Source organism: Cynocephalus volans, chromosome 13 (assembly GCF_027409185.1).
Source record: "Cynocephalus volans isolate mCynVol1 chromosome 13, mCynVol1.pri, whole genome shotgun sequence".
In the NCBI taxonomy this organism is placed as follows: Eukaryota; Metazoa; Chordata; class Mammalia; order Dermoptera; family Cynocephalidae; genus Cynocephalus; species Cynocephalus volans.
In genome coordinates this window covers 8,082,380-8,110,011 of record NC_084472.1, presented here as the reverse complement: position 1 = coordinate 8,110,011, position 27,632 = coordinate 8,082,380, and the positions used below count along the sequence as shown (strand labels likewise).

General features: G+C 36.0%; 1 protein-coding gene across 2 annotated transcripts in view; it reads left to right on the top strand.

The window, feature by feature from the left end:
• PTPN2 (protein tyrosine phosphatase non-receptor type 2) overlaps positions 1 to 27,632 on the top strand; it is a 91,616-nt gene that overhangs the window by 52,096 nt on the left and 11,888 nt on the right. For both annotated transcript variants that reach the window (XM_063077119.1, XM_063077118.1), the window contains exons 3-8: positions 32 to 132; positions 5,071 to 5,169; positions 8,857 to 8,991; positions 16,864 to 17,073; positions 18,212 to 18,364; positions 23,623 to 23,804. In XM_063077119.1, coding sequence (XP_062933189.1) covers positions 32 to 132; positions 5,071 to 5,169; positions 8,857 to 8,991; positions 16,864 to 17,073; positions 18,212 to 18,364; positions 23,623 to 23,804 — 880 coding nt within the window. The remainder of the gene's footprint in view (positions 1 to 31; positions 133 to 5,070; positions 5,170 to 8,856; positions 8,992 to 16,863; positions 17,074 to 18,211; positions 18,365 to 23,622; positions 23,805 to 27,632) is intronic.

Genomic DNA, 27,632 nt, shown 5'->3' with positions numbered 1-27,632 from the left:
ACAGTTATGGTTTATCATTCTCTATTTTCAGATGATCACAGTCGTGTTAAACTACAAAATACTGAAAATGATTATATTAATGCCAGCTTAGTTGACATAGAAGAGGCACAGAGGAGTTACATCTTAACACAGGCAAGTAGTGTGATATCAAGAAGTTGCCTGAAAATGAAATTTTTGTGGTGGTTCTACTTTAAAACATAGCTAAAAGTATATTTTCACTTTATGGAAATGAAATGCTATTTCAGTTTTTTCTGGTTATGTAATGAATTATACACATTATAAAGTTTTGAAGCTTTGAATATTTAAGGTAAAAGTAAAGTTATTTTTAATGTTATATGTTCTGTGAAGGAAAATTTTTATGAAATGCTTTAGGCCAGTTCTTTTCAGGCAAATTATCTTCCTTCCTTTATGTCTTTTATATCTGACACAAAGCTTTTGCTAAGACTTTGTTAGCTTCTTCTGTTTCTCTTCACATACCTGTAGTGTAACCAGAGGCCCTGGAAAGCTGCTCTCTACCCCCATGTCTGGTATATATTTTCAGAGAGTGTGGCCATTCCTTGGATGTGTCTGGCCATCTTCAGGGTCCAGTGAGGGTGCTAAGACCAGGCGCCACAGAGGACAGGCCAGGAAAGCCGAGTGCTTGCCTGGCTCCTTTTGGCATTCTGCCTGATCGCTTCTTGGCATATTGGCCACGCCCATGTGCAAGCACTGCTTTTCTTCCATTCTGCCTGATTGCTTCTTGGCATATTGGCCACGCCCATGTGCAAGCACTGCTTTTCTTCCATTCTGTTTATCCATACCAGCTGTTCTCTGTTTATCAAATAATGGAGACTTAATTAACTGCATTATCATTTCCTCCAATTAAAGATTTTTAAATATTCTAAAGATAAACCATAGTATTTGAGATTTTTAGAAACCTAACTGGGATCAGAATGACCTATTATTTGAAAGAGAAAAAAGTTTAATATAGTAAAAGATATTCAAATCAGTGTAACTATGAGCTATTAGACTTTCTAATTCACAGGAAACTAAAATCAATTGCTTCATTTTACTTGGGACAAAACAGCTCCTGTAAATGAAAAAGAAAAAGAGTAACAGTTTATGGGGAAGCTGGCAAAGGAGATAAATTCACAGTTCAAAGAACAAAACAAAGGTAGACAATATACATATGGAATCCACTCCATTCATTTAGTAATTAGGGGAAGTAAATCTAAATTAACAGTCAGCTACTACTTTTCAACCTGTCAAAACAGCAGAGATTTAAAAGTGTGTAATACTCAGTGGTCAAATACCATGATCGAGAAAATCTTACCTAGAGAAATACAGACAGACGATAAAGATATAGATGTGAGCGTGTTTATTGCAACCTTATTTTAACAGCATAGGACTGAAATCTGTAAGGGACTGATTAAATAATCATATGTATATACCAATAGTAGTGTTTATTTCTGGGGATTGGGAATAGAGACTTTAATTTGCCATTTTCTGACTTTCTATAATATTTGAAGTTTTTCTTTTGCGAATTCGTGAGGTTTTTAAATAAAACTAGTATTTAGAGTTTAAAATTTTACTTTCTATTTGAAACAATTATAATGTTAAAAAATAGAAAAGAACGGCCACCCCAGCTCCCTTACCACACCCTTTGTTACTCTCTACCATTTTTCCTCAGTATCCTTACTGGTTCTTCTTTCTCTTCTTAGTCCTTAAAAACATAGGTCTTTCTTAAGATGCTAATTTAGCTTGTCCCCCACTCTTCAGTCTACACTTCAGCTGTCTGGACCATGGTTTTCAACCTTTTTAACCTCAGAGAGAGTTGACGCTGCTGTCACAGTGTCTGTGCTCAAGACTGGTGCCAGCACTTCACTGGCTGTTCATCCAGCAAAGCTTTACTGAGACCTATTTTGTGGGGCATTGTTGGAATAAAACAAACTTTAACCCTGCCATTATGATCTGTACATTCTGATAAGAAGTAAAATTAATAACTGATAACAATTTTGTAATATTGTTCTCTATTTTACATGCACTGTATAATTTCAACCTCAGGACAACCCTCCATGGTAAATACCATTACCCTTGTTTTATACACGAGGAATCTAATGAAACCCAAAGACGTTAAATAACTTTACTAAGGTCATGCAGCAAGTAAGATGAAGTCAAAATTTGAAGCCACATAGGCCTGTGGTTCCTGCTCTTAATCATTCTTTTTTTACTACCTTATAATTGCTCTGTGATCCTAGACAATTTTCTTAACTCCCCAAGCCTATGTATGTATATATTTTTTTCTTCCCTCCTGTCCCCCTTCCCCCCTATCCTCCGTCCCCTTCCCTTTCCTTCCCTTTCCTTCTTTTCTTTCTTTCTTATCAAGTTATATTGTGAGAAACTCCTGTAGTGCCTGGCACTTCATGTGTTATTTGTTGTGTCATTTGTTATTGCTTTTTATTACTTGTAGTAATAATGGTAATAGTAATCCTTTTATAAAGCACCTTAAATTCTGTCAAAATAAGGAAAATGCCTGGTTAAATGCCCTAGTGATTGTTCTTCACCTCTCGTCCCTGTCGGACCATTTTTGTGTGTCATGACAGAGTCCCACTCTAAGTTTAGAGTGTGAGAACTCAGAAGCCTGTTCTCCAGCTTTTTCTTCTCTCCTGAATTCCCCCTGTTATATTTTCCTAGATCTCAAATTCTGCACATTTTATATCTTTTTTTTTTTTTTGGTGCCTGGCCTGTACAGGGATAGAACCCTGGACCTTGGTGTTTTCAGTTATCAGGACCATGTTCTCACCATCCAAGCTAACCAGCCAGCCCCTCTTTTTTTTTTGGCCAAGCCAGCTCCCTTTCAATTTTTTTCTTGCAGGTTAAAGCTGTCCTTGTTATCTACCAAATCCTTTCTGATCTTCTGCTGCCCCTGCCCTTTTCCAGAGCTCTCTTAAATTTCACCAGTACTGTGCAGCAGCTTTTTAAAGTATCTCCTTGCCACCAGTTTCTACCAGTCTACAGGTGTGGTTTCCTATTGTATACCCTACTTCCACCTCACTGATCAATTTGTCTTTTCCCAAATATGCCCTAGACTTTGATGTGCTTGCCTTATGCTTGGAATGCCTGGAATGGATCCTAAGTCCTTCCCATCCTATTCCCGCTCTGTTATCAGGACAGTCCTCTCTTTTAAGGTTCTGCTATAGTTTCTTTCCTAGTCCTTTCTGCTCCCCAAGACCTGGTGGCTTACCTTTGCTGTTATGTCATTTGGTGTGTTCAGTTGTTCATGTGGGTACTTCTCACCTCCTTTGCAAGCTCTCTCAGGGCTGAATCTACATCTCCATCGTGCCTTTGCCCTTGTGCCTAGCGCATTGTTTGGGACAGAGTACGCACACAGAAAATATTTCAGAGAGTACAAAAAACTAGAGATACTAAATGTTCATTACCTTAGCTATTCTGATTCTTCTTTGCTGCTTATTATTTAAATCATCTTTTTCCTTTGAGTTTTATGAATTAGTTTTTTTTTTTTTTTTCTTCTTTAAATCAGCCCCTTGGTATATTATGTCCATTTTGCAGATGCAGAAAATTGGTAGCGTTACAAGTAAGGGGAAGACCCAAGAGATGAATACCTGTCCCCCTGTTTTAAAAACCTGTGTTCTTTATACTATAGCAATTGTTTTTCTACTTACTATTTAGTCCTTAGAACCACTAATGGAATTGGGGGTGGTATGTATACATACACTAAAGAGCAACTTCATTGGCAAATTGCTACATCCTGTTTTTTTCTGGATTAAAGAAAGCGGCACTCTGTTCTTCTTACCTTTAGACTATGTTTTGTTTTGAAGTAGATCAAGCAGTAGATACATGTGTTAAGTAAGGAGAACAGCATCCTCAGACATTAGGTTGCAGTTAGTTTCTCAGGATTCTCAATAGATTTCTAGCATTTTTACAAGTTAACCTTAGAATTTATTCATTTCAGTAATATTATTCAGCATCTGCTACATACCAAAGAGTACATGTGCTTTGGAGATGCTTTCAGTCTAGAACCACTTGAATCCCCTTGTTACGCTGGGGCTGAAGCTCTGGGCAGACTTGGCCCTTAGCTTCCTGGCTCTGCCCCTAACTCAACATTCTCCCACACTGCTCTATGAGTTGAATGCATGTTCAGTGTTTCTTTAGATACAGTAAAACTTCATTCATTTTAACCATCACTCATTTAAGTTTAGTTAGCATTTGGGGGTGGCTTCTCCATCTGTTATTTTTCTTTTCTTTTGCCCTATGCTATCATTAAGCAAAATTTGAAGGTCCTTGGAAGTACGTAATATGATTTCATTTTTACCTCCATGGCATTATTGTAATGTGGACTATTACCCCTTTTAACTCTGCCAGATACTCTGCCATTGAGGCCACACATATTGCACTTTCGTAGATTAAGACTTTCATAGTGGTTCAGGTACTTTTGTGATTTCCATTTTTTCTGGAAATCTTTTCGTAGTTGACTTGGATTGGCTGGCTGGCCAGTGATGGCACAGACTTACTCTTTTTCCGTGAATCTTCCATGATCCACAGGACGCGGGGCCTTTCTTTCTGCCATAGAAGGTGAAGGGGACAGAAATTTCCTTTGCCTACCTCTTTTGCAGCTAGAGCTTGACCAGTCAGATACTCCCACTCATGATTTTGACTCTGGTTTGCTTATAGGTCATGCATGAATGCTACAGCCAGCTTTGTATGGCAGTACCAGCAAAAGCAGGCTGATTGTATTGACCGTATCACGTCCCAGACTGACTTGTTGGACCAGAATCTTGCCTGTGCTTTAACTCTTGGTTCCTACCCAGGCCTGGTTCTCTAGCCTTCAACTCTGAAAGCCACCTTATATCCTAAACAATTCCTTTTCTGAGTCAATTTTGATCATTCATAACCAGAAATCCTAATGAGTACATACCTATTTTTGAATTCAAGTGGGTTTAAAGTCTTGGCTTACTTCTTAAGAGCCAGTCCATTATATTGCAGCTTCCCAGAGCAGCTTTGATGAGGCTTTGCCTGGAGCCTGGCTCTTTCCCATCCCCTTCCCTCAACTACTCTCCTCTTTTCTCACAGGGCCCACTTCCTAATACGTGCTGCCATTTCTGGCTCATGGTTTGGCAGCAAAAGACCAAAGCAGTTGTCATGCTAAACCGAATCGTGGAGAAAGAATCGGTGAGTAATATTTAATATTTACAGTTTATTGTATAGAATATAGTCATTAGCTTATAAAGGTTTTCATATTTTGGAGGATATTCATTCGTTAATGTTGGTCCTTAATTGCCCAAAGGCTAGTGGTCAGGGTGTTACTGACCAGAAAAGCTAATGTATCCTTTTCCTTTTTTACCTTAAATATTTATAGAACAATTGCAGACCATTAATCTCAAAGACAATAAATATAAGAGAACAAATACTGACTAGTAAGTGATACATAGATCTTAGGAGTCCCTAGGCTTTATAAGACTCTTTGCAATTTATTATTATCAAAATATTGGAAATTTTCAAAAAATTTTTAAACGATAGTCTTTTTTCCATATTTATAAATTATAGTTAACTCTTAAGTCATAAGATGATAAATATGGGCAAGTATAAATTTATTGAAATTTTAAGTTACACTCTAAGCACAGTGCTAATTAGTGGTATAACTTCTGTAGCTTTAGATTTTTCTGTCCGACAAGCAAATTGGAAAGTATTATCAACTATGTCTCTTCCAGCTTCATGATCTTGTATTGTTCTACTTCTTCAGATGCCTGACTATTACTTTTTTGTAAGTTCATAGTTGCTGGTTTTCAATGACTGTGAAAATTTTCTAACATATTTCTAATCTGACATAACATTGACATACTGGAATTTCCAGCTGTCAGCGTAGTCATTTACAGTGGCTTTTCATGGTCTCCAATATCTTTTAAAAATTAAGTGATGATGACATTATCAGTTTGAGCAGCATCTCAAACCAGATGATTTGTACGTTTCATCCCTCTCGTTGTGGAGTACAATTACTGTATTAATAGGATAAGACTGCCACTAGAATCTTCAAATCAGAATCATATTTATGGTGGTTGGGTCTAGATGCTTAATAAGATTCAGGTTTAATTATTTTGGGGTTTTTGTTTTGTTTTGTTTTCCGGTGGCTGGCCAGTAGGGGAATTTGAATCCTTAACCTTGGTGTTGGTGGTATGTTATTCATTTAAGAGAGCATAATGTTTGATTATCTTTCTTTTTCAGATATTAGCAGCCATTATTAGTAAATGCTTAGCTCCTTAATTCATTGAAGGTTACAAATGGTGATATTTCAGTTCTATCATCCTTATTCAATTTTTGTTGAAATACTTCGCTAAAAAGAAACTTCCTATTCGAGTTAGTTGACCACTTTTATGTTGGAGGAAAAGCAGTTTTCAAAATAGAGCTGATTCCCCAGCGTACTCAAAAGATGACCAATTAGGGTTTTTTATTGTTGTTTTGTTTTGTTTTGGTGGGGAGTGTTAGGAGGGGATGAATTATGATGGATTTAAGCATATTTGATTAATTTCTTCTTTTAAGTTGTTGTCTGTATTGGTGGTCAGATTATATCTTAACATTGGCTTGCAGGAATCTCTTTAGGTTTGGCCCTGAGTCCTTTTAACACAAGTGTAAGGGTCTTTCATAACTTTCTTGCTATTGGTATGACTACATATGCAGGCTGATCTTAAACTCTTGCTGCCCCAATGTGGAACCAGCCATTTCTCTAAGGAGCCTTTGTTTCTTTTAATGGGTGATAGTATTTCAAGATCACAGCAATATATTAGGGGTATTTATTTATTAATATTTATTGCTACTATTAATATTTATTAATATTTATCGCTACTGGGTTGGTCATTGTTTTTAGGGCTTTTCAGTGACAGAGTACGTGTGTTCAGAGAATGTTTCTGAGGAGTTCAGAGTGATATTTTCAATTCAAATTTTGGACTACAGAGGTTGGTTTAACCCCTTTTATCTAATATCTGTTTTTGTCTTTTTCAATACTAAGAATCCTCATTCTCAAAGACATCGGGGGTGTAGAATATCTTATAATGACTCATTTACTTTATCCCATATCATAAACAAAACAGTCATAATAATGATATCAACTTTACCACCAAAATAATTACTGAAAATAGTTTATATTTTTTAATCTGTTTTTCCTATTCTCTTCCTGGTTTTTTGTTGTTGTTGTTGTTGTTGTTTTAGTTATACTTTACCCATAGTCAGAGGATATAACATATTATAGTCTCTTTCTTACATCCCTTTTTAAATCTTAGTTCTACATGTAAATATGTATTTATAATTTATAACCAGTCTTCGCTCATGTTTCTCCAGTTGTTCTGACTAAATTTATTCTCTAGTGGATCCTAAGGAAGAACTCTTGGACATTCTAGTCTCTCACTTCTTACACATCAGTGATGGTTTATCTGCTGTCTTAATACTTAAAAGTCAGTTGGGCAGGATATGGAATTCTTGGCTCACATTTGCTTTTCTTTGAGCAACTTAAATGTATTTCTCCATTTCCTTCTGGCATTGTAAATTACTGTCAAAGTTAAATGTACATCTTATTTTATTTCCTTTATAAGTCTCTTGTTCTTTTTATCTATATTATCCAAAGGATTTTTTTTTTCTTTTACTTTAGATACCATTAATTACCAAAATATGTCTTAGTATTGGTTATACTGGGCCAGTTTTCCCAGGCTCATGGTGTGCTCTTTCAATATGTAGTTTCAAATGCTTTTTCTTTTTTGAAGGAATATTTATTGAGTTACACTTGTTAGTATTTCTTCTGTTCCCTTGCTTGCTTCAGTGTTCTTTGGGTCCTCCTATTATACATATGTTGGATTTTCTTTGCCTATCTTTTCTATTTGTCACATTCCCTCTAATCTTATTTCTCTCCCTCTATTTCTTTTTTACTTTAAAATTTTACTCTTTTTCTTAGGGCATTATGTGTTGTGTTTATTCTCTTTTCTTTTCCTTCTTGTTTAATCTTCATTTCTGAAATGTGTTCCATTATTTATCATTCTTTTCTGTTTCTTGTCACCTTGTTTCTGAGTTCTGATTTTTACTTTATACTCTTACATCTTACATCATTTATAAAATGTCTTTTAGCACCTTTTGAGGTAGTAGCTAATGGTATTCATTTCTTTTGGAGGCATTTTACTTGTTTACTTATACCTATTTGTGATTTGGAAAAGGGAAGATGGCCATTTAAAAAAAGATGTTCTGGTATTTTATCCTAGTGAAATAACTCTTTATTTCACCTTGCCTCAGTCTGTTGGCTTCATAATTTGGCTTTTGAGAAGATGCTTTTATTGTCACAAATTTGAATTCTGTATTAGTTCTGCCAAATGTAACAACTCTAGGTAAAGGGATCCTGTCTTCTGATTCTCTCTCCTGATTTATTTTTATTAAGTAAATATGCAGCATTATTTCTAGAGATGGAGTATTTAGTGGGAGATTTGTGGGTATTTGTAGAAAATATCTGTAAAATAAAGCCTTTTCAGTACTCTGGAGAAAAGATTTTTGCAAGAGTTTGATACTTTTAGAAACAGTGAATGCTATATGATGGTAAAGTATAGGTTATCATGCTTTTAAAAAGGACAAATTTATTTTTTTATGAATATATTTGCTCATACCTTTTTTAGTTTGTAAGTTATAGGAACATTTTACAAATGTCAATTTATAAAATGTCAATCATTAAAATACATTAAACAACAAGTATAGTGATGACTGTTCTTAGGTTTGGGTATTTGAAAAAACTATAGCATATATGTGTGGTTTGTTTTCCTTCTTCAACTTTTTATTGGTGTCATAATGTCTATAAAATAAAAAAACTCATATACATATTTTAAAATTTAGGTTAAATGTGCACAGTACTGGCCAACAGATGACCGAGAGATGCTGTTTAAAGAAACAGGATTCAGTGTGAAGCTCATGTCAGAAGATGTGAAGTCATATTATACAGTTCATCTACTACAATTAGAAAATATCAGTGTAAGACTTCTCTTGCCCCAAAGTTTGTACTTTATATAATGATTGGAAGAATTATTCTTTGTTATTAGTTATGAAGTTGTGGTGTTACACATACATTTGGATGATATCTGTAAAAGTATCTAGTCATAACCGTTTGTTTTTAGATTGTGTTCGTATATGTTGTGGCTCTCTGAGGACTCTCAAGAAACCCTAGAAATTAAGAATTTCAAAGTTCAGGTTGATATTTGAGGATTGAAAGTTAAAAATTAAAAATACAGGGAGAGGGCTTTAGAATCAGGCAGACCTGGATTCGTGTTCCAGGTGTGCTCCTTATAGGAGGTGTACTTTGGACTTTTTCCTCGGCCTCCCTAAGCCCTTCCTCATCTGTGCAATGGAGATTATTGTACCTCCCTTCCAGGGCTGTCATGGAAGTCAAATGAAGACATGTATGCAAAGCCCTGATGCAGATTAGACACCCAGTAAACAGTAGCTCCTTGTAATTGTTGTTGAGAGTGGTGAAATAGTCAAGAAAAAATAACTCCCTGAACTATTAACTCAGGTGATTAACCACACAGAAACTTGTCCTTATTGAGTTGGAAAAAATGGTTAAATAAGTATAGCATGTGGTCTCAAGAACATTTACTTGAGTTCTTTCCAGAAATACATGAATCGTTCCTTGGTACTTGGTTGAGACACATACATGTGGTGGGTTGTGAACCTGCTTTTTCCCAAGCTAGGGTTCAAGGCAGTTTTCCCCATTTTCTCATTTATCTCTTTTGACTTCTTTGTGCTGTGATTAGAATGAGCTTGAAAATATGAAATGAGAGTGATTATGCTAATAGAAACTAGGATAACTAGAAAATAGGAAAGGGGTTGGCCAAAAATGACTTGAGAAATATATCTAGTCTATAAGCAAAATACTGTTGTAGTTAACCATTAAGTGAATTAAATGATTAACACATGGTCACTAACAACAACAGAAAAGCTTTATAGAAAAGAAAAGGGATCTGTATAAGAAATTTTTAGATGTGTGGAATTACCTTTCATGGTTAATCTGCTGGAACACCTCTTTTTTACAGCATAGAGTAAGCACAGGTGTGTGCTATGTGTGTATTGCCCAAGTTCTGGTTTTCCTTTTGTCTTGCTTCCCGTGACATCCATAAATAAGCTGCTTATGTGTTCTCTTTGGTCACCTAAAAACGCTCAAGATTAAGAATTATAATGCTTAGATTTATGTATAAATTCCCATCACTGTATTTATTTTGTACCAACTATTCCATTTACATATCATAAACTGCATTGAGATATAACTATTTGATACTGGATTGCACAGTGTTCATTCCCAGAAACAGTACTATATTTCCACAAGCTTCTCACAGTTCTCTGAATCATCTTCTCTTGGTATTTATCCCAGGTAACTCATCTGCTTATGGCATTAAATTGTATTTAGATGAAGGGCATAGATGTGTTTCCCTGTTTCTGAAACAATCCTAATTGAGAATTGATTATACCTGTGTAGTGGGGCACTTGCACAGAGGAATCCAAGACCAACATTGGTTTTGTAGCTCTTTTAATAATTGACAGCTCTTTTTGGTGTTATAGCTCTTTATTGCTTGCAAGCAAGGAGAGCACCAGCATTAGGCTACTTTCTCCCCGAATGAAGAAAATGAGCAGCCATATATAGCCAAAACTTCCCGCCAAAACCAATCAAGTTCTCACTCAGGCCCTCTTATGCAAATGAGGGATGCAAGTTTGTTAATTCGGATTGGTTGGCTATGTGACATAGCTCATTGGTCAGTTCTGGAGCCAAACTTACATCTGGCCCTTAGGGTGACACAAAGCTGCTGTTATCTTTCATTAGCACACTGGTGCACCAAGCAAGCTAGGTTACAGAAGCCAGAGTTCACGATTGAGACTGTCAAGCGTAAAATTTCTAAAACAATTCCTCAGGCAGAAGGGGGCAGGTTTAACAATTAGAAAAAGGTTAAGGGTTGTCTATTTCTTTAAAAAAACATAGTTTACAAAAGCCAATTCAAACGAGTTATGCTGCCAATACATAAAATGGCTCTTATAGCTAAAGCAAAACGTAAAATTGCTCTTATATCTAAGTGGAGCCGGGATGGTCACCCATCACACCTGAAATAAACAAAATACAAAAGTCATTCTATTTTTTTATTATCAGGTTACAAAGCACTTTCACATATATATTATTTGACCCACAGTCTTCCTTTAGTGTGGATAGAGTAAATATTTCCTTCCTATTTCATATTTAAAAACATAATGACCTTAAAATCCTTTGGGTTATAGGATTTTTTTTTCCCCCTGGACATAGATCACTCAGCTAATAAGTGAAAGACTGAATTCAAACCCAGGTCTCCTAACTTCTGACATTGGGATAAGCCCTTTTAAAAATGCTAATTGTTGTAAAGGAGAAGAGTCTTGATTCTGAAGCATCTTTCTGAGGTTGAGGCCATCATGTAAGTTGGCTAACCACCATGTTGTAGTTGCTAGCAACTACATGGTACAGTGACTGCTGGATTTCTTACTGGCCTGGGTTTAGAATCTACCATAACAAGATAGCAACAATTTGTTTATGTTCTACTTTATAATTTTTAGTAAGAACTAGAAATGTTAGAAGAATAAAGCAGCATTTCAGTATGGGAGGCAGAATTACACTTGGTTAAGTACATAGACTCTAGAACCAGATTGCCTGAGTTTAAATACTGACTCTGCCACGCCTGGCTGAGTGACTTGGGTCACATTACTTCACTTCTGTGCCTCAGTTTTATCGTTTATAAAATGAGGATAATAATTTATCTGCTTTATAGGGTTGCTATAAGAATCAAGCAAGTTAATATCATGGCAGTGCCTGAGACATTGCAGGAGCCACAATTATTAGCTTTTATTATGCTTATCTGTTTCCTTTGTAATGGTAATAACTGGGAATGACTAAGGAGCAAGGGCAATTGAAAAGAATAAGTTGAGGGGGAAAGAAGATAAGGGGGGGGGGGGAATGATGAAGTAGGGGAATGAGAGTCATTCTCAATCTGCAGATCTTTGTCTAGGTGCCAGGGGTGCAAAGAACCACTTTGCTTCTGCCATTTGTCTTACTTGTATCTGTTAACAAGTCCAGAACCAAAGCTGTCATCTAAACATGCCCTGCTCTTTTAGCAACCTCTAGCAAGTCTGCATACCAGGAGCCGTCACAGTGTCTTTTTAGTTTGAACTTTCGCCCCTGAGTGAAGAGATTCCATCTCTGCTTTCAAAGTGGCCTGTAGCTCAAGCTATGGAGATAAGTTTTGAGGGGCTTTTAAAATATAAGGTCATCTGCAGTACTTGTTTATCGTTAAGGTTTTTCTTTTTAGTCGACCTTCACTATTTTCCATAATATTATTGGCCAGCTTTATGTATAGCAAGTTCCAGGAACACTGTTACAATGACTGTGTGTTCTATTTCCCTCTCCCTGTAGATTTACCCAAAACAGGGTGAGTGTCTAATAATTATGATGCTCACCTGGGATTTGATTCAAAATAGTTTAAGTAGTTTATCCCACCTAAAATGTCCTCCTCTCCTCTCTATTTATACCCTACACGTCCTTCAGTACCCCTTTGTGGCCCATTTCTTACTTAGGTCTTTCGTAACATATCTATGATGCATTTATTCCTAACAGTTGTGATTCTTCTTACACTTCTTTCCATAATTTAAATTTTACCCTTTTACTGGCTGGTTCAGTATTCATATATGTATGTATTTTGACTCCATAACAAGGTTGTTAACTCCCCATGGGCAGGGTCCTTATGTTCTGCCTCTGTTCTCCCCTCTGCCATTGCACCAAGTACATTGTTAAGCCACTATATCTGAGATTGATCTAAAACACAGGTGTGATCCTTCCACCGTGCTCTAAAAATCTTCTGTGCCTCCCATCAGTTAAAAAAGAAAGTTAGTGTCCAGTGCAGAAGTCTGTGACCCAGCCTGGCCTGGTCCTTGCCTCCTTGTTTACCTTCCTCTCCTTCAGGCACCCAGGATCTGTTCATGCTGGAAGACCTAGACTTGTCAAATGGGTCAATTCCTAGGGGCCTTTTCATATTGCTTTCTTTGCTTAGAATGCAAACCTCTGCCTTCTGTCCCTGCCCCTCCTCTAGCCTGCTGAGTTCTATTCATCTTGAAAGATGAGTTGCAGTCAATAAGGATTTATCATTGACAGTATAGTGATCCTGGAAGATATTGATGAGAGACTGAACTAAGGCAGCGACAGTAAGGGTATAGATTTGACATCTGGTTACGAGATAGGATTGACAAACTTTGTCGCTCTTTGGGTACAGAGGAGCCTCTTCAGTGAAGAGGGTGAAAATTTGGCAAGTTTTACAATTGATTGGAGCTTTTTAGGGGCTACAATAAAGGCATTAGTAAATAAAATTGTCTTAGACATCGCCAGTATCTGTTAAGTATTTACCATGTGCAGGCGCATGTCAGGCTCTTTACAGTCATTGTGGCATTTACTCCTCGCCACAGCCTTACAAATTAAGCACTGCTACTAACCCTATTTACAGTTGACAAAACTGGAGCTTAGTGGAAGTCTTTTAGAAACGTAATGTTGGTACCTGCCACATTTTGTACTTTTTCCCTCACTGACCACTGTACTAGTATGGCCATCAGCCCCCATGCAGCGCTGACCAAGCACAGCAGGGCTGAACTAAGTCCACGTGTGCCTAAGCCAGGTCCAGCAAGGTCCAGCAAAAAAGTACAAAAATAACAGGGTCTGGAGCCGTAGAGCTATATAGATTTATTATAATACTTAGAAAATTTATAATCTTATTGTATATTTATAATAATTATTAACTCGAATTTTGATGGCTTTAGACAGGGCGTACACTTAAATTACCATAGGCCTAACAGCTCTCCATTGTCTTATACCCACTCAACTTAGAGATTGTCTTCCTGGCCTCTGTATGTAATAAGTTTGACATAATTCAGAGACTTTAAATTTGGAATTCTCCTTCAAAAAATATAAATGGGATTTTGCTTTAAAAAGAACAGCAGGCCACTGACATTTTTCTGCCAAATGTGGTATACATAATGCAAAATTTTACAAAGAAAACTTGTCAGATATGTGGAACGGCTACAGATGGTGACAGCCACGTAATTGTGGATGCAACCTGGGTGGCATGGGGAGCAAGGGAAAGGGATGGGAGGGACTGATTGGGGAGCAGAGAAGGAAAACTGGTGTGGCCTGGCAACTGAAGAGAAGAAAAGGGTGCTTCCACAGTTCTGAAATAATGTGTCAGAAATTGTAAAGTCTACGTGTAGAGCTTGTTTAGAATAAAGATGAATTTTGTTTTACCCATCTAGTCTTTGTAAACCCTTTCTTCCCCCCTCTCATTCTTTTTCCAGCATTAAAGACAGGGAAAGGGGTCCAGTCATGCCTGTGAACCCAGAGTAGTAAACATATATGGGTCTTATTCCTTCATGTGGTCCTTTGTAACGCTGAATTATATGATTTTGTGAGCTGTGCTTTTTGACTTTTTTTTTCAGTAAGCGTAAATTAAACAAAATTAACTTCTCAAAAATTCCTTTAGTTTAGTCTGTAAGGGAAGAAGAACACTGATTTTCAAAAATCTGTTAGTATGGAAAACTATATTATACAAATAATCATGAGCATTTCTGGGAACTGGCTTCAAGTATCCAGACAGCATGACCTTAATTTGACAAAAATGAGGAGACCACTAGTCTTGAGTCAAAATCATACAAGCAAAGAAAAAGCAAGCAGTTGCCCGGGATTGTGGGGTAACCATACATTTTGAGCCAGGACATGATGCAGTAATGGAGCGTCATAGGAATGCTGGCCACAGCCTGCTGAGCTCAGCCTTGTACCAGGTCCACGAGCAGGGTCCTGGGGACGCAGCAGGTCCATGCTGGACCTCGCTGGACCTGGCTTAGGCGCACGTGAACTTAGTTCAGCCCTGCTTGTGCTTGGTCAGCGCTGCATGGGGGCTGATGGCCATACTAGTACAGTGGTCAGTGAGGGAAAAAATAGTATTAAAAACACCCACTAGAATCTTAACACCTTGTTTAAAAGAAAACATGACTGAATTAACAGTATCCCTGGGCTAACCAAGGACCAACCTCTTTAGCTCATTCCCTTGTGGGTGTTGCCTTGTTAACTGTCCACTTACATACAGTTTTGTAAAAGGAAACTACAGTTTAGCCCTCCAAAACATTTGGAATGTTTTGAATTCCTCTTTCTAATACAAGAAATTTAATCCACTTTTACCTAAAGTAAGACTGACTCTTTCTGGCATACAAGTTGTCTGACTTCTGACAGTACATTCAGTTGTATAGCCACCCCTACAGAACCATTCTATCACCCCCCAAAATTTTCCTGTGCTGCCTGTGTATAGGCAACCCTATCCCCCATCCCCAGCCCCTCCTATAATTTTGCCTTTTCTAGAATGTCATATAAATGGAATCATATACTATATATCCTCTGGAGTCTGGCTTTTTTCACGTAGTATATTTAATTTATAACTTAAAAGGAAATGTTTTGAAATTAAGAAATCATTGAATTAGTAATGGAGAAATCTTCTAGTGCCTTCAGTATATTGAGAACCTGTGTATCATATGTATTTGGAAATATTAAACCTGGTTGTTAAAAAATATGATCACTAAAAGTATATAGTTACATTTTAAATTTAATTTCTGCATTGCATTTTATCAATGTTACACCTTATATTACTAAGCCTAGGACTTAGGAGCCTTAATTTCTACTGAAAAATAGAAGTAATTTTTTTAAAATGAAAGCTAACTCCTAATTTTGAAAATTTTTATTGGGAGCAGGATGTTACAATAATTATCTGTTAATCATTAACCATATCAAAGTTTTTTTATATCACTTCTATTCCTCTTCTCTCCAAAAAAGTTCTATAGTAAAACTGAAAAATTGTGCAAAAGATATATTAGAATACCAGTGCTTCATTTAAAGAAATGAAGAGTATAAAGCAGAGAAGTGCTCCTTGGGGCAAGAGGCAATTGGCAAAAAGCTAGGGAACATTTTCATAATGAGTTTAGTCAGAAATAAAGATCAGGAATATCCAGGAAGTGATAGTGAATGCCAGGCAGGCTTCAGAGACAGGAAACATTTAGCATGTTGGTAAACCATTTTAGCACATCAGCAAAGGAACATAAACAGCTTTAGGACTGGAAATTATTACCATGGGGAAAGGCTGCAATTAGAGGAGCAATTTCAATTAAACATGTAAGTATTGTTCTTTAAATTAATTCTTTGCTCCTCTATGTATATGTGTAGCAGAATCTAAAAGATATTGTATAAAGGGAAGATTATATTCTAAAAAAAAAGTTTGGAATTCTTAAAAAGAGAAACATTAAGGAATGTAAAATTACGCTGATAGAAGTTTTTAAAAGTAGAAAAAAGAGTCCACTCGATGCATGAATTAAAGAAAATACTGGTAACACGTGTGTTGTATGGTACACGTTAGTAGTTAAGAACCCAAATCCTGCACTAGACTGCTGCTTCACATCCTGCCATTTTCTAGCTACATGACATTGGGCAAATGACTTACCCTTTGCCTCCATTTTCTCATCTGGAAAAGGATTTTAATAGGATTGTTGTGTGGATTAATAAGTAAAGAGCTTAGAACAGGTCTCCAAAATAGTAAGTATTAAATGTGTTGGCTATCATTAATATATTGCAAATTCCCCTAAAGAAAATCTTCCCTAATTTGTATATGTGACTTTCAAAAACCAAGAGGAAAATTCATGGTGAAAACAGTCCATAATGATTAAAAGCATCACACAAAACACATGATCTTTCTGAAGTAGTTTTTTAAAAGAAAAAAATTAGGACTAACTTCTCCTCCCTTGATTTTTACTTTTTAGAATGGTGAAACCAGAACAATATCTCACTTTCATTATACTACCTGGCCAGATTTTGGAGTCCCTGAATCACCAGCTTCATTTCTCAATTTCTTGTTTAAAGTGAGAGAATCTGGCTCCTTGAACCCTGACCACGGGCCTGCGGTGATCCACTGTAGTGCAGGCATTGGGCGGTCTGGCACCTTCTCTCTGGTAGATACGTGTCTTGTTCTGGTAAGTGCTTCTGATCTCATTTTGATGTTCTTATTGTTTCTGCTGGCAGGAGTAAGCTTTGATGTCATATCCCAGAACTGGAATATCTGCCTTCTTTTGGAAAAATCTGAAAATCTCATTTCTACCCTTGCATCTGCCACTTATTCTTGACTGGTAGGGATGTGTCCAAGATGATTCTAGAGGTCCCCCAAAAAACTTTTTTCTTCTTGATAGCTTTGTATTACAAAAATAATAGGTCCCCTAACCCTGCCCTTTTTTTTCAAATATAAATTCATATATAATATTGAATTCTTTTCTCCTCAGATAAGAACTTCATCTCTTTTTCCTTATTTAAAAACTAGGAATAATGGTAGTACTTACCTTACAGTGTTGCTGTGAGAATTCAATGAATTAGTACACTTAGAACACTTAGAAGAGTCCCTGGTCTTCTCTAAGCACTAGATAAATGTTAGTACCTGCATTGTTCTTATTTCCCTGAGATTCCTGTTCGTGCCCCCAAGGACAGTATTCTTTCTCCACTAATCATTCCCACCCCCACTCTGGATACAGGCCCAGGCCTTTTCTTCTCATTTTAGGGCATTCATTTTTTCTTACCTGGGGTGTACTTTCTGTTCACCAGATCAGTAGTTGAGAACTGGTGTAGTAGCTCTGCAGTGCTACTGTGGATCTAAGAATTCTCTGACTTCATTTTCTACATCTTGTCTGTAGTCCAGACATGAAGAAGGCAGAACGGCAAAAAGATTTACTGATGCCAAGACCTTTAAAAAAAGAAAATAATAATAATCCCAACAGATTTACTCTTATGTTAGCTGAAACTAGTCATAAATCTTTCCTTTGCACAATGACTGGCCAAAATGAATGAGATTACTATGATTAGTTTGTAGTCAATTGTGAATCAGCTAAAGAATCAAAACTACATTTATTACTTGAACAATGGAGGTATGGAGAGGTGGGTGTATTGGGATAGTTGTTGTGTACACATCAGTTATAGCTACAGTTTTAATTAAATTATTGTTAAATTATCATTGTTCTTAAGGAGGACCAAATGCATGGCAAAAATCTTAGCAATGATACCCTTTGCTTCTGTTTGCTGTATTGTGACAACAAAAGGCTTGACTTGTTTTTACCATTCTTGCAGATGGAAAAAGGAGATGATATTAACATTAAACAAGTGTTATTGAATATGAGAAAATATCGAATGGGACTTATTCAGACACCAGATCAACTCAGATTCTCATATATGGCTATAATAGAAGGAGCAAAGTATATAAAGGGAGATTCAAATATACAGGTAAACTTTTCTTTGGGAAGAATAATGCCTGTTCGTTAAATACAGTTAGCATCAAATAACTGTACTCCACTTAATCCCATATGTTCTTCCTTCCAAAAAGCATATTGGAATTAATGTGGTAAATCCAGCGAGCTGTCTTAAAATTGTAAAATTTAAACTCACTTTCTCTTATATACTCAACTTCAGGTTAAATCCTTTGTGTTACTTTGAAAGCCCTAGTGGGAATAAGATTTCATTAAAGAAACTGAAATGTTCTTGTAAGGGGGGTTTAAGCATTTAAATATTAAAATAAACTGGAAAATTTAGATACTTTTGCCCCATTAAAAACTTGACAAAGGATTATAGAATAGTTTATATAAAAAATATTTTGCTTTATAACAATAAGCAACTTGAGTATTTATGGCAGACATAATGAGAAATACCAGTAAGATGTGTTTTTCTGATTGATAGCTTTATTCTCATGAAGGTGTTTGTATTGCACGTTCACAGGAGTTATGTTTAAACACTGATTATCAGAAATCTGTGTTATGTAAAATGTAAAATAGAAGGAAATAACAACAGACACCCATTTCTTGTCTGGTCTTAGCACATGGTATTTGGACATAAATAGATACTATAAGTAGATAGGTAATATGAGTAGATGGGCTCTCTCTGTTTTGTTTTTCATATGTATCTCTTTAATTTCTGTAATTACTAGCCAATATAGGAATATTCAGAATGAGCCTTCTTTTATAACTTATATCAGACCATCAGTGTCTTAATGGAATAAATATAAGTAGTTGAGTTGTATGGATTTCAGAGATGTATTAATTGTATCCTTAAGCTATTCCATTTATTAATAGCTAACATTTTTGTTCTGATTAATATTATTTAACTATTAAAGTCAAACTTTATTCTACTTATCAACAATATTTTAAAGTTTTATTTTAAAGATTTTTTTCAGATCTTTAAACAACATTGAAGAAAAATTTTAATGAAGAGAAACATTGGTTTACTCAGTGTCAGAATACTCAGTATGAGAAAACTAAGCCCACCAAACACTAAATCCAACTTCATAAGCTAGGCTTCGGGAACCTTGCTGGGATCATTTTGACAGTGAACAGTGATTTAGTTGAAGTAAAAGTTATCTCACATGTTTAAGATTAGGAAAATTTCTCTTTATTTCACTGAGCTTTCACCAACTTAAATCTGGAGCTTAAAGAGAGAGTTAAATAGTTGAGTCAAACTTTTCGCACACCTTGGTAGCTTGCTTGTTGCTTTTCATTGCTTATTTTCTGGTTCTAACTAGATGAGTAATTGTAGGAGAAATGTGTTATCCTTTAAATAATATCTTTCCCTCCACTTAAAGTTTTGTTTCTTTAGTTTTGGAATATGTATACTCACTTAGTCCGAGGATCTTTTTCACTACAGAGGGCAGATGTGTATTCTGGTGTTGTTAGATGAAATTTCTATAGATGTCAATTAGATCCAGTTGATTGATGATGTTGAGTTCAACTATATGCTTACCAAATTTCTTCCTTTTGGATCTGTCCATTTCTGATAGAGGGGTGTTGAAGTCTCCAGTTATGAAAGTGGCTTCACCTATCTCTCCTTGCAGTTGTATCAGTGTTTGCTTCACGTAGTTTGCTGCTCTGTTAGTAGGCACTTACATGTTAAGGATTGTTATATCTTCTTGGGGAATTGATTCATTTGTCATTATATAATGCTCTTCTTTTTCTGTTTGAAGTCTGTTCTTTCTGAAATTATTATAGCTATTAATGCTATCTTTTGATAGTGTTAGCATGGTATATTTTTCTCCATTTACTTTTAATCTGTATGTGTGTTTTTAAAGTGGGTTTCTTATAGACAATATATAGTCAGGTCTTGTTTTTTGATCCACTCTGAGAATCTCTGTCTTTTAATTGGTGCATTTAGACCATCAGCATTCAAAATGGTTACTGATAAAGTTGCACTGATACCTACCATATTTGTTACTATTTTCTCTTTCTTGCCCTTTTCTGTGTTTCTGTTTTTGTCTTTTACTCTTTTTCTGCCTTTTGTGGTTTAATTGAACAACATTTTGCATTGTTCCATTTTCTCTCCTTTCTTAGGGAAGCTGTCTTTCTGCTCAGTAGTACTCAACCCATATAATTCTTCTCCGTCTGTGGTACTTTTCCCTGAAAGGGACATCTGTTTTCACCCTCAATCTTATTTTAGGCGTATATAATGTGAGTGGTGTTTTCATTATTGTGTACAGTTATACATCCAAAGTAATTGTATCTTAAATCTGTGTGTGTGTGTGTGTGTGTGTGTATATATATCAGTATTATAATCATAGCATGTATACATTTACAAAAAATTTTCAATGACCTCAGCCTACCTAGATAAATATAGATAATTCTTGTTGCCTCTTGACACAAGGTCAGGCATAAATACATAAGGTAGTTGCTGATATTACCACATACCTATGAGCAAACTCCCAGTATCAGTGATGACAGTAAACATCCCAGAGTAAATAATCTAGTTTGGCATTTCACAACTGATGTAAGATCTCTAACTGGTAATTTGATACTACTAATAAAGATTAAATGTAAATGATAAACTGTTAACAAACTACAGCAGGTTTTAAGTTTAATTGCATCACTTTACTGCATTTTGAGGTACTTTCTTCAGTGAGAGGAATGGATATGGTTGGGGTTCCAGATGGTGTGGGGAGCATTGCTCCTAGCAGCATGTGGCATGTGGGAGTGTGGCTCAACATGAGTATAGAGTCAGAAAGATGAAATTGTACCAGGCCTCAGAATGAGAGCTCGGGTGAAGTTGCAGTTTAGCAAGGTGTAATTCCTTGGCTGCACCAATCAGCAGGTGCCTCAGGAATCATAGGAAGGGCAAAGATGAGTTAGTTTGCCTTGCAAAGACATGGCAAAATAACATTGTTGGGTTATTTTTCACTAGCATTAAGTATCTGCCCCTAACCCTGATTCCTCTGCTGAGTGCTTTCCTTGTTGACAGATTTAGAATCTGTTGCATATTCTGGGCCAGCCCCATGGCACACTCGGGAGAGTGCAGCGCTTGGGAGCGCAGCGACGCTCCCGCCACGGGTTCGGATCCTGTATAGGAATGGCCGGTGCACTCACTGGCAGAGCGCGGTGCGGGCGAAACCACGCCAAGGGTTGCGATCCCCTTACCGGTCACAAAAGGACAAAAAAAAAAAAAAGGAATCTGTTGCATATTCTGGGAAGTAGTATAAGTAAGCCTTGATTTTTGTCATTGTTTTGTGTATTGACATTGTTGAGTGTTGTCCAAGTATACGGCCAAGTTATGTAACTAGGTCTCAGTTAAGAATGAGAACTTCTAAAACTGACCAACAGTAATTCTGGAGACAATTTAACATTTTTATGGGGTGCTTTCTTAAGCTATCCAGTGTCCGAAATTGGTGAGCTTTTCAGAGACACACAGTATAGTCAGCCCAGACTGGGTTAAAATTCTCACTCTACTGTTTATTAGCTGCATAGCCTTGGGCAAGCTGCCTAAACTCTTTTGACCCATGTTATCTGAAAAAGTGGTGTAATAGTAGTAAAAGTAGTGCCTGTCTCCTAAGGTTACTGTGAGGATTAAAACCTAGTACATTTGAAGCATTATAACACAGCGGAGGGTATATAGCAAGTGCTTAATAAGTGTCTTATTTACTCCAGGTCCCCACCTGCAAAAAATGCTCTTTGGACTGAGAAACAAAAATTTAGAACAAGGGAAGAAAGAAAATTGACACAGTCATCTAAAGTGAAAACATCTTACTCTTATGTTCCCTTATATGGCAGTTTCTTCACTGTTGGCACAATATTCTTCCTGGACGTGGATTGAGATCTATCAGGGTTCAGAATTGTTCAATTCCACCCACACCTTTTCATTCTGTAAATCAACTGTTAGAAAAAAGAAAGAGATACATTAATTATGCAACTGAGTAAAATAGCTATATCTTGTAAGGGTAGAGTGTGGTAAAATGCTTTTTTCTTTTTAATTTCTCTGTTATATAGCAATGAGACAAGTTAGAAACTAGTTTATCCACTGTATGAATGGATTTTTCAGGGCTCTAAATATACAAGCATTGCTTTTAACAGTACTATTTTGCACAAAGGTTAAGTATAAGTTGCAGTGTTTCGTCTCTGTTCAAAATCAGTAATCTCCTCAGGCAGTAAGTAGAATGTTCCTTATTAGCTAGATCCAAGACTCCTTGCTTCCATGAGAGGTTCTTCAAAAGGAGCTGCCCTTGTCCAGACCAAGTCAAAGTCATAATAATCAAAACTGTTGGCTCCCACTGCCGCTGCCTGAACCACTATCGTTACTGGCAGGGAGATAGATAGTGGTCATATTCCCAGCCCTTGAAGCACTTGGGAGACTGTGATTGTGGTGCCCAAGTTACGCATGCCTTTCCGTCACTGGCCTGTACAGTTGTCACTGCTTTAATCTCCAGCAGCCCAGATATACTTTGCAGCTCTTCTTTCTCTACCTATGTCCCTAGGAGTGGTGGCAGTGAGGGCACAGGACACTTAACACTTGCTAGGCATGATGCAGGCTCTTCACTGCCATCTCATTAATGACCACCACAGTCTCCCAAGGCAGGTGATGGCATTCTCTTTCATAGACGAAGGAACTGAGATTTCTCTTCGTCTTGGTCTGAATCCTGCTTGTCATCATCTACTCTGAAGTCTGGGCACGCTAGAGGACGTTTCACTAGCACAGTGCTTGATTAGCTACTTAGAGCTGCCAGTGTACCTGGTAGGGTGACCAAATTAAAATCCTTTGGCATCATGAGAACCTGTTGGTTCTTCCTTAAACTGGACAGTGGCGGGAAGCAGGAATGTACCAGGTCACATTCAAGTGCCATTTTGGTCACTACTCCAGTGTTATCTACCTATGAATTACAACTGGATTAGGAGTCAAGCAAAATCTAACCTTGGCTAAAATCTTCTTACTGTGACATTTTAGTGAGATCCTAGTATACGGTGTCTCAAATAGGTAAAAGTCCACTAGATTTTAGTAAGATTACTGTATTCAACTACATACTGATATATATAATTATTAAATGCTTTATTATTTTTGAATTTTGAATTTAAAATGAGCATAGTGCTGTGCATAGGGTAAAATGATTCTTTTCATTCATCTGTTAACATCACAGGGCTTTAACTGGAGTATAGACATTCAATTTATAAATATTTTTTATTTAATGAAACCTAAATTTTCCTAAGTGTTTGTGTTTATCTTTTCTCTTCTCTATGTAGAAACGGTGGAAAGAACTTTCTAAGGAAGATTTATCTCCTGCTTTTGATCATTCACCAAACAAAATAATAACTGAAAAATACAATGGGAACAGAATAGGTCTAGAAGAAGAAAAATTGACAGGTGACCGATGTTCAGGACTTTCCTCTAAAATGCAAGATACTGTGGAGGAGAACAGTGACAGGTAAGCTTTCTATAGTCACATTCTCAAAAAGATGAGGCTTTTTTATTTTAATAAATTCAATGGATGCAAAATAATACAGGCCCTTTGTTTATTGAATTAATATAACTACTTATTTATTAGCTGAGGTATTTAGGTAATCTATGATAACACAGCTGTTCTCAGAGCACTTTCAGTCCTGTTAAAAAGCCGATACTTACAAATAGAAACCAGTTGAAAAATCATTTAAAGCAACACTAATTGAGTGCAAAAGTTAATATAGTTAGGTGCTAAAATATGTAGTATGGTACCAAAAACAAAGGGTATGAATACCTGTCATTTGTACAGTTATAGAGTGTTTGTACTATAGTTATAATGTAATTGATAATGTCTTTAATAAAATTATAAAATATTTAAATATTCCATTATAGAAGGAAGAAAAAAGTCTTTTTCCCAAAAAATTACATAAAATGTCCTTTATACCTTTTGAGTTTTGAATCCATATGAATATGTAAAGTATTCAGATGTTTAAATTAAAAAACTACATTTCTAAGGCTCTAATTATCTCACATCCGTTAGGAAGTGGCTTCCTGAGGTGAGTCATGTAGCAAAGTGAATGAACTCTTCTTCTCTGCTGTGTCTCTGAATGACTGTTTTTTCCTTTTCTTTTTGTCAAATATACTTTTTATTGTGGGAAATTTTATGTTGTGGTCATATTTGTTAGATTGTGATCTTGGGATGTACCACGAACATAGTCAAGGGTCTCCCATGTAACTTCATTTCTGTATTTTCCTAATATAAAAACTAAATACTTGAAATATCATAAAAGCTAACATTCTATGATATATAATACATTGTGTTGTTATATATTATATTCAAAGATTTTATTATGACTTAACAATGTTACTCCTTATATATGGCTTCAGTAGTTTTAGGCTACAAGTAAAAGTATAAAGTTGTTTGCTTATCATTTTTTTAAGTTATAACACTTTTAAGTCAGGTAGTTATATTGTTTTAAATTATCTTATCTTTTTCAGTAATAAGATTTTCAGATTCCTGGTATTGTTGGGTTCCCCCCACCACTTTTGGCTAGTACTGTGTGCAGAATTAAATGAAAAACAGGCTTGATGACGGAGTTGGTGTCCATAGTATTTCAGAAGTGTTGGATTTTAATCTTTAAAAACAGTCTCAATGAATTAAACCACTCCTTGTGTCCAAGTTTGGCAACACAAAGGAGATTAGTAAAATTACTCAGAAGTTCTACAGTGATTGCAGAAGGTTGTTTTATTGGTGGCGGGGGGGTTCAAACACACATGTTAACATATGTTGTTGTCGTTTTCTTCTTTCTCTTTTTTTCTTTGAGATAGATGAGATCGGTGCATGTTAGATAGCAGAGAGAGGGTCCCAATAGAAAAGTAAGGGTTCCTAGCAGAGAGGGCTGATTGTGAGGGCAAAGTTATGGAAATGTAAAAGAGGGTGACCAGGAACATGAAATAAAATTGCCTTTAAAAGTTTTAATACTGATAAATAGCTTTGCATTAGATATCCTAATAAAATAAAAATGTTGTCAAAAGAATTTCAGCTTTCAAAGAAATAATGCTTTCTTTTCTTCATTTTCATCATTAAATATTCCCCAAAGCAGGGTTTATCAAATTTAGGTTCAAATCCCGTGGTCATGATATCAGTTTACGGGGATATAAAAAGCATTCTTAAAAGAAATCAGAATAGAGTAAAATAGAAATTATCTGTATATCACAAATAGTAATTATTTTAACCTGCATGTAAATATTATGTATAAATTCTATATATTTATAGCTATTGTGTACATATATAAATATGTGTGTGTGGTCACTGTGTTGTGATGATAATGTATTTCTTAGTGTAGGTTACACAATCTGAGTTTGAACACCAGTGTTCTCAATTATAATGCAATGCATGAACCCACATCACTGAGAGTGGAGAACAGTAGTGTACTTATACTATGGAGAACATATGTAAAGTATGCCTGCCAAAGCATGTATTGGCAGTAGCCTGCTTTGTGTGCTACGTGAGGAATTCCACATGATCTTTTGTGGGCAAGAGTTCACAGGAGGCACTCTCCCTGTTAGTTTATGGCCTAAATTGCATAAATGTATGAAAAAACCTGGGCAGTTCCCACTTGGCAGGTTGGGCCTAAATACATAAAAAAAAAAAAAAAAAGATTTTTTTTTTTTTTTTTTTTAATCACAAATTGAGAATAGTTAGTCCTTCTCTGAAATTGTGTTCATAAACTAAATAAAGGCATGCCTTGATATTGTATATAGTCCATGCCTGAATTGCATGGGGCATTTTGGGACAGTAAGAACACCTCTGTTCCATTATTTTAAATGAGAAAAATTATGGGTTCCCAGCCCAACCAAAAACCATAACTAGTTTCTCCAAACATCATAAACACCCTTTTAAACTCCTAATTAGCATTAAAGGGCTAATCATATCATGTAACACTTAATGAACTCATTATTGGATTTACATGGTAAATGACAGTACTATAAAATACTAGATACAAATTATAATTGCCTTCTATAATACAATGAAAGTTAAAAGAGAGAGAGAAATAATATGTTAAAAATTCTGTCTAAATTGGAACATTGTTGACGGTGCACCCAGACTCCTGGCAAATGCAAATGTGATTACAGGGACCCATGGAAGGCTAACCCCCTCTATATACTTTTATATATTTTGTACATGTTTTGCCTGCACTTGAACACAAGTTACATACATACTTTTATATATTTTGTACATGTTTTGCCTGCACTTGAACACAAGTTAAATACATATGTGTGTATGTGTGTGTGTGTGTGTATTTTTTTTTTCCCCCATCAGGGAATAAGTTTTATTTTTATTTTTGGCCATAAAACAAGTCTTAATACTTTCAAAAAAGGGCCGAGCCCGTGGCGCACTTGGTAGAGTGCTGCGCTGGGAGCGCGGTGACGCTCCCGCCGCGGGTTCGGCTCCTATATAGGACTGACTGGTGCACTCACTGGCTGAGTGCCGGTCACGAAAAAAAAAAAAAAAAGAAAACGACAAAAAAAAAAAATACTTTCAAAAAGACTAAGATCATAGAAATATGTTCTCCAACTAACAATAACAGAAGGAAATTTAGAAAATTCACAAATATGTGGAAATTAAACAACATTCTCCTAAATAAACAATGGATAAAAAGAAATATCACAGGGAAATTAGAACTTTGAGATAAAAATCAAAGCACAACATATCAAAATTTATAGGATGCAGGGCTCATGCAGTACTTAGAGGAAAAATTATACTTGTAAACACCTGTATTAAAAATAAGAAAAATCTCAAATCAGTAATGTAAACTTCTACCTTAATAGAAAAAGAAGAGCAAACTAAACCAAAAGCAAATATAAATAGGAAATAACAAAGATTACAACAGAAATATATGATAAGGAATTAAAAAACAATAGAGAAAATCAACAAAGCCAAAAGTTGATTCTTTAAAAAGATCAACAAATTTTGCAAACCTTTATCTAGATTGACCAAGAAAAGAGAGAAGACTGAAATTTGAAATAAAGCAGGGGCATTATTACATTGTCATATTTTTTTTGTGGTGTCGAGATTTAGTTTCTTTCTCTTTCTCGTTTGCATTTTTGTTCTACCAGTGGATTTTGTTCTTTCTTGGGTATTCATGGTAGTGATTATCATTTTTCAGATTCCAGATGCAGCACTTCCTTGAGGATTTCTTGTAGGGCTGGTCATATTGTAGCGAACTGTGGCAGTTTTTGTTTGTCTGGAAAACAGTATTTTCCCCTCATTTCTTGAGGATAGCCTTGCTGGGTATAGTATTCTTAGCTG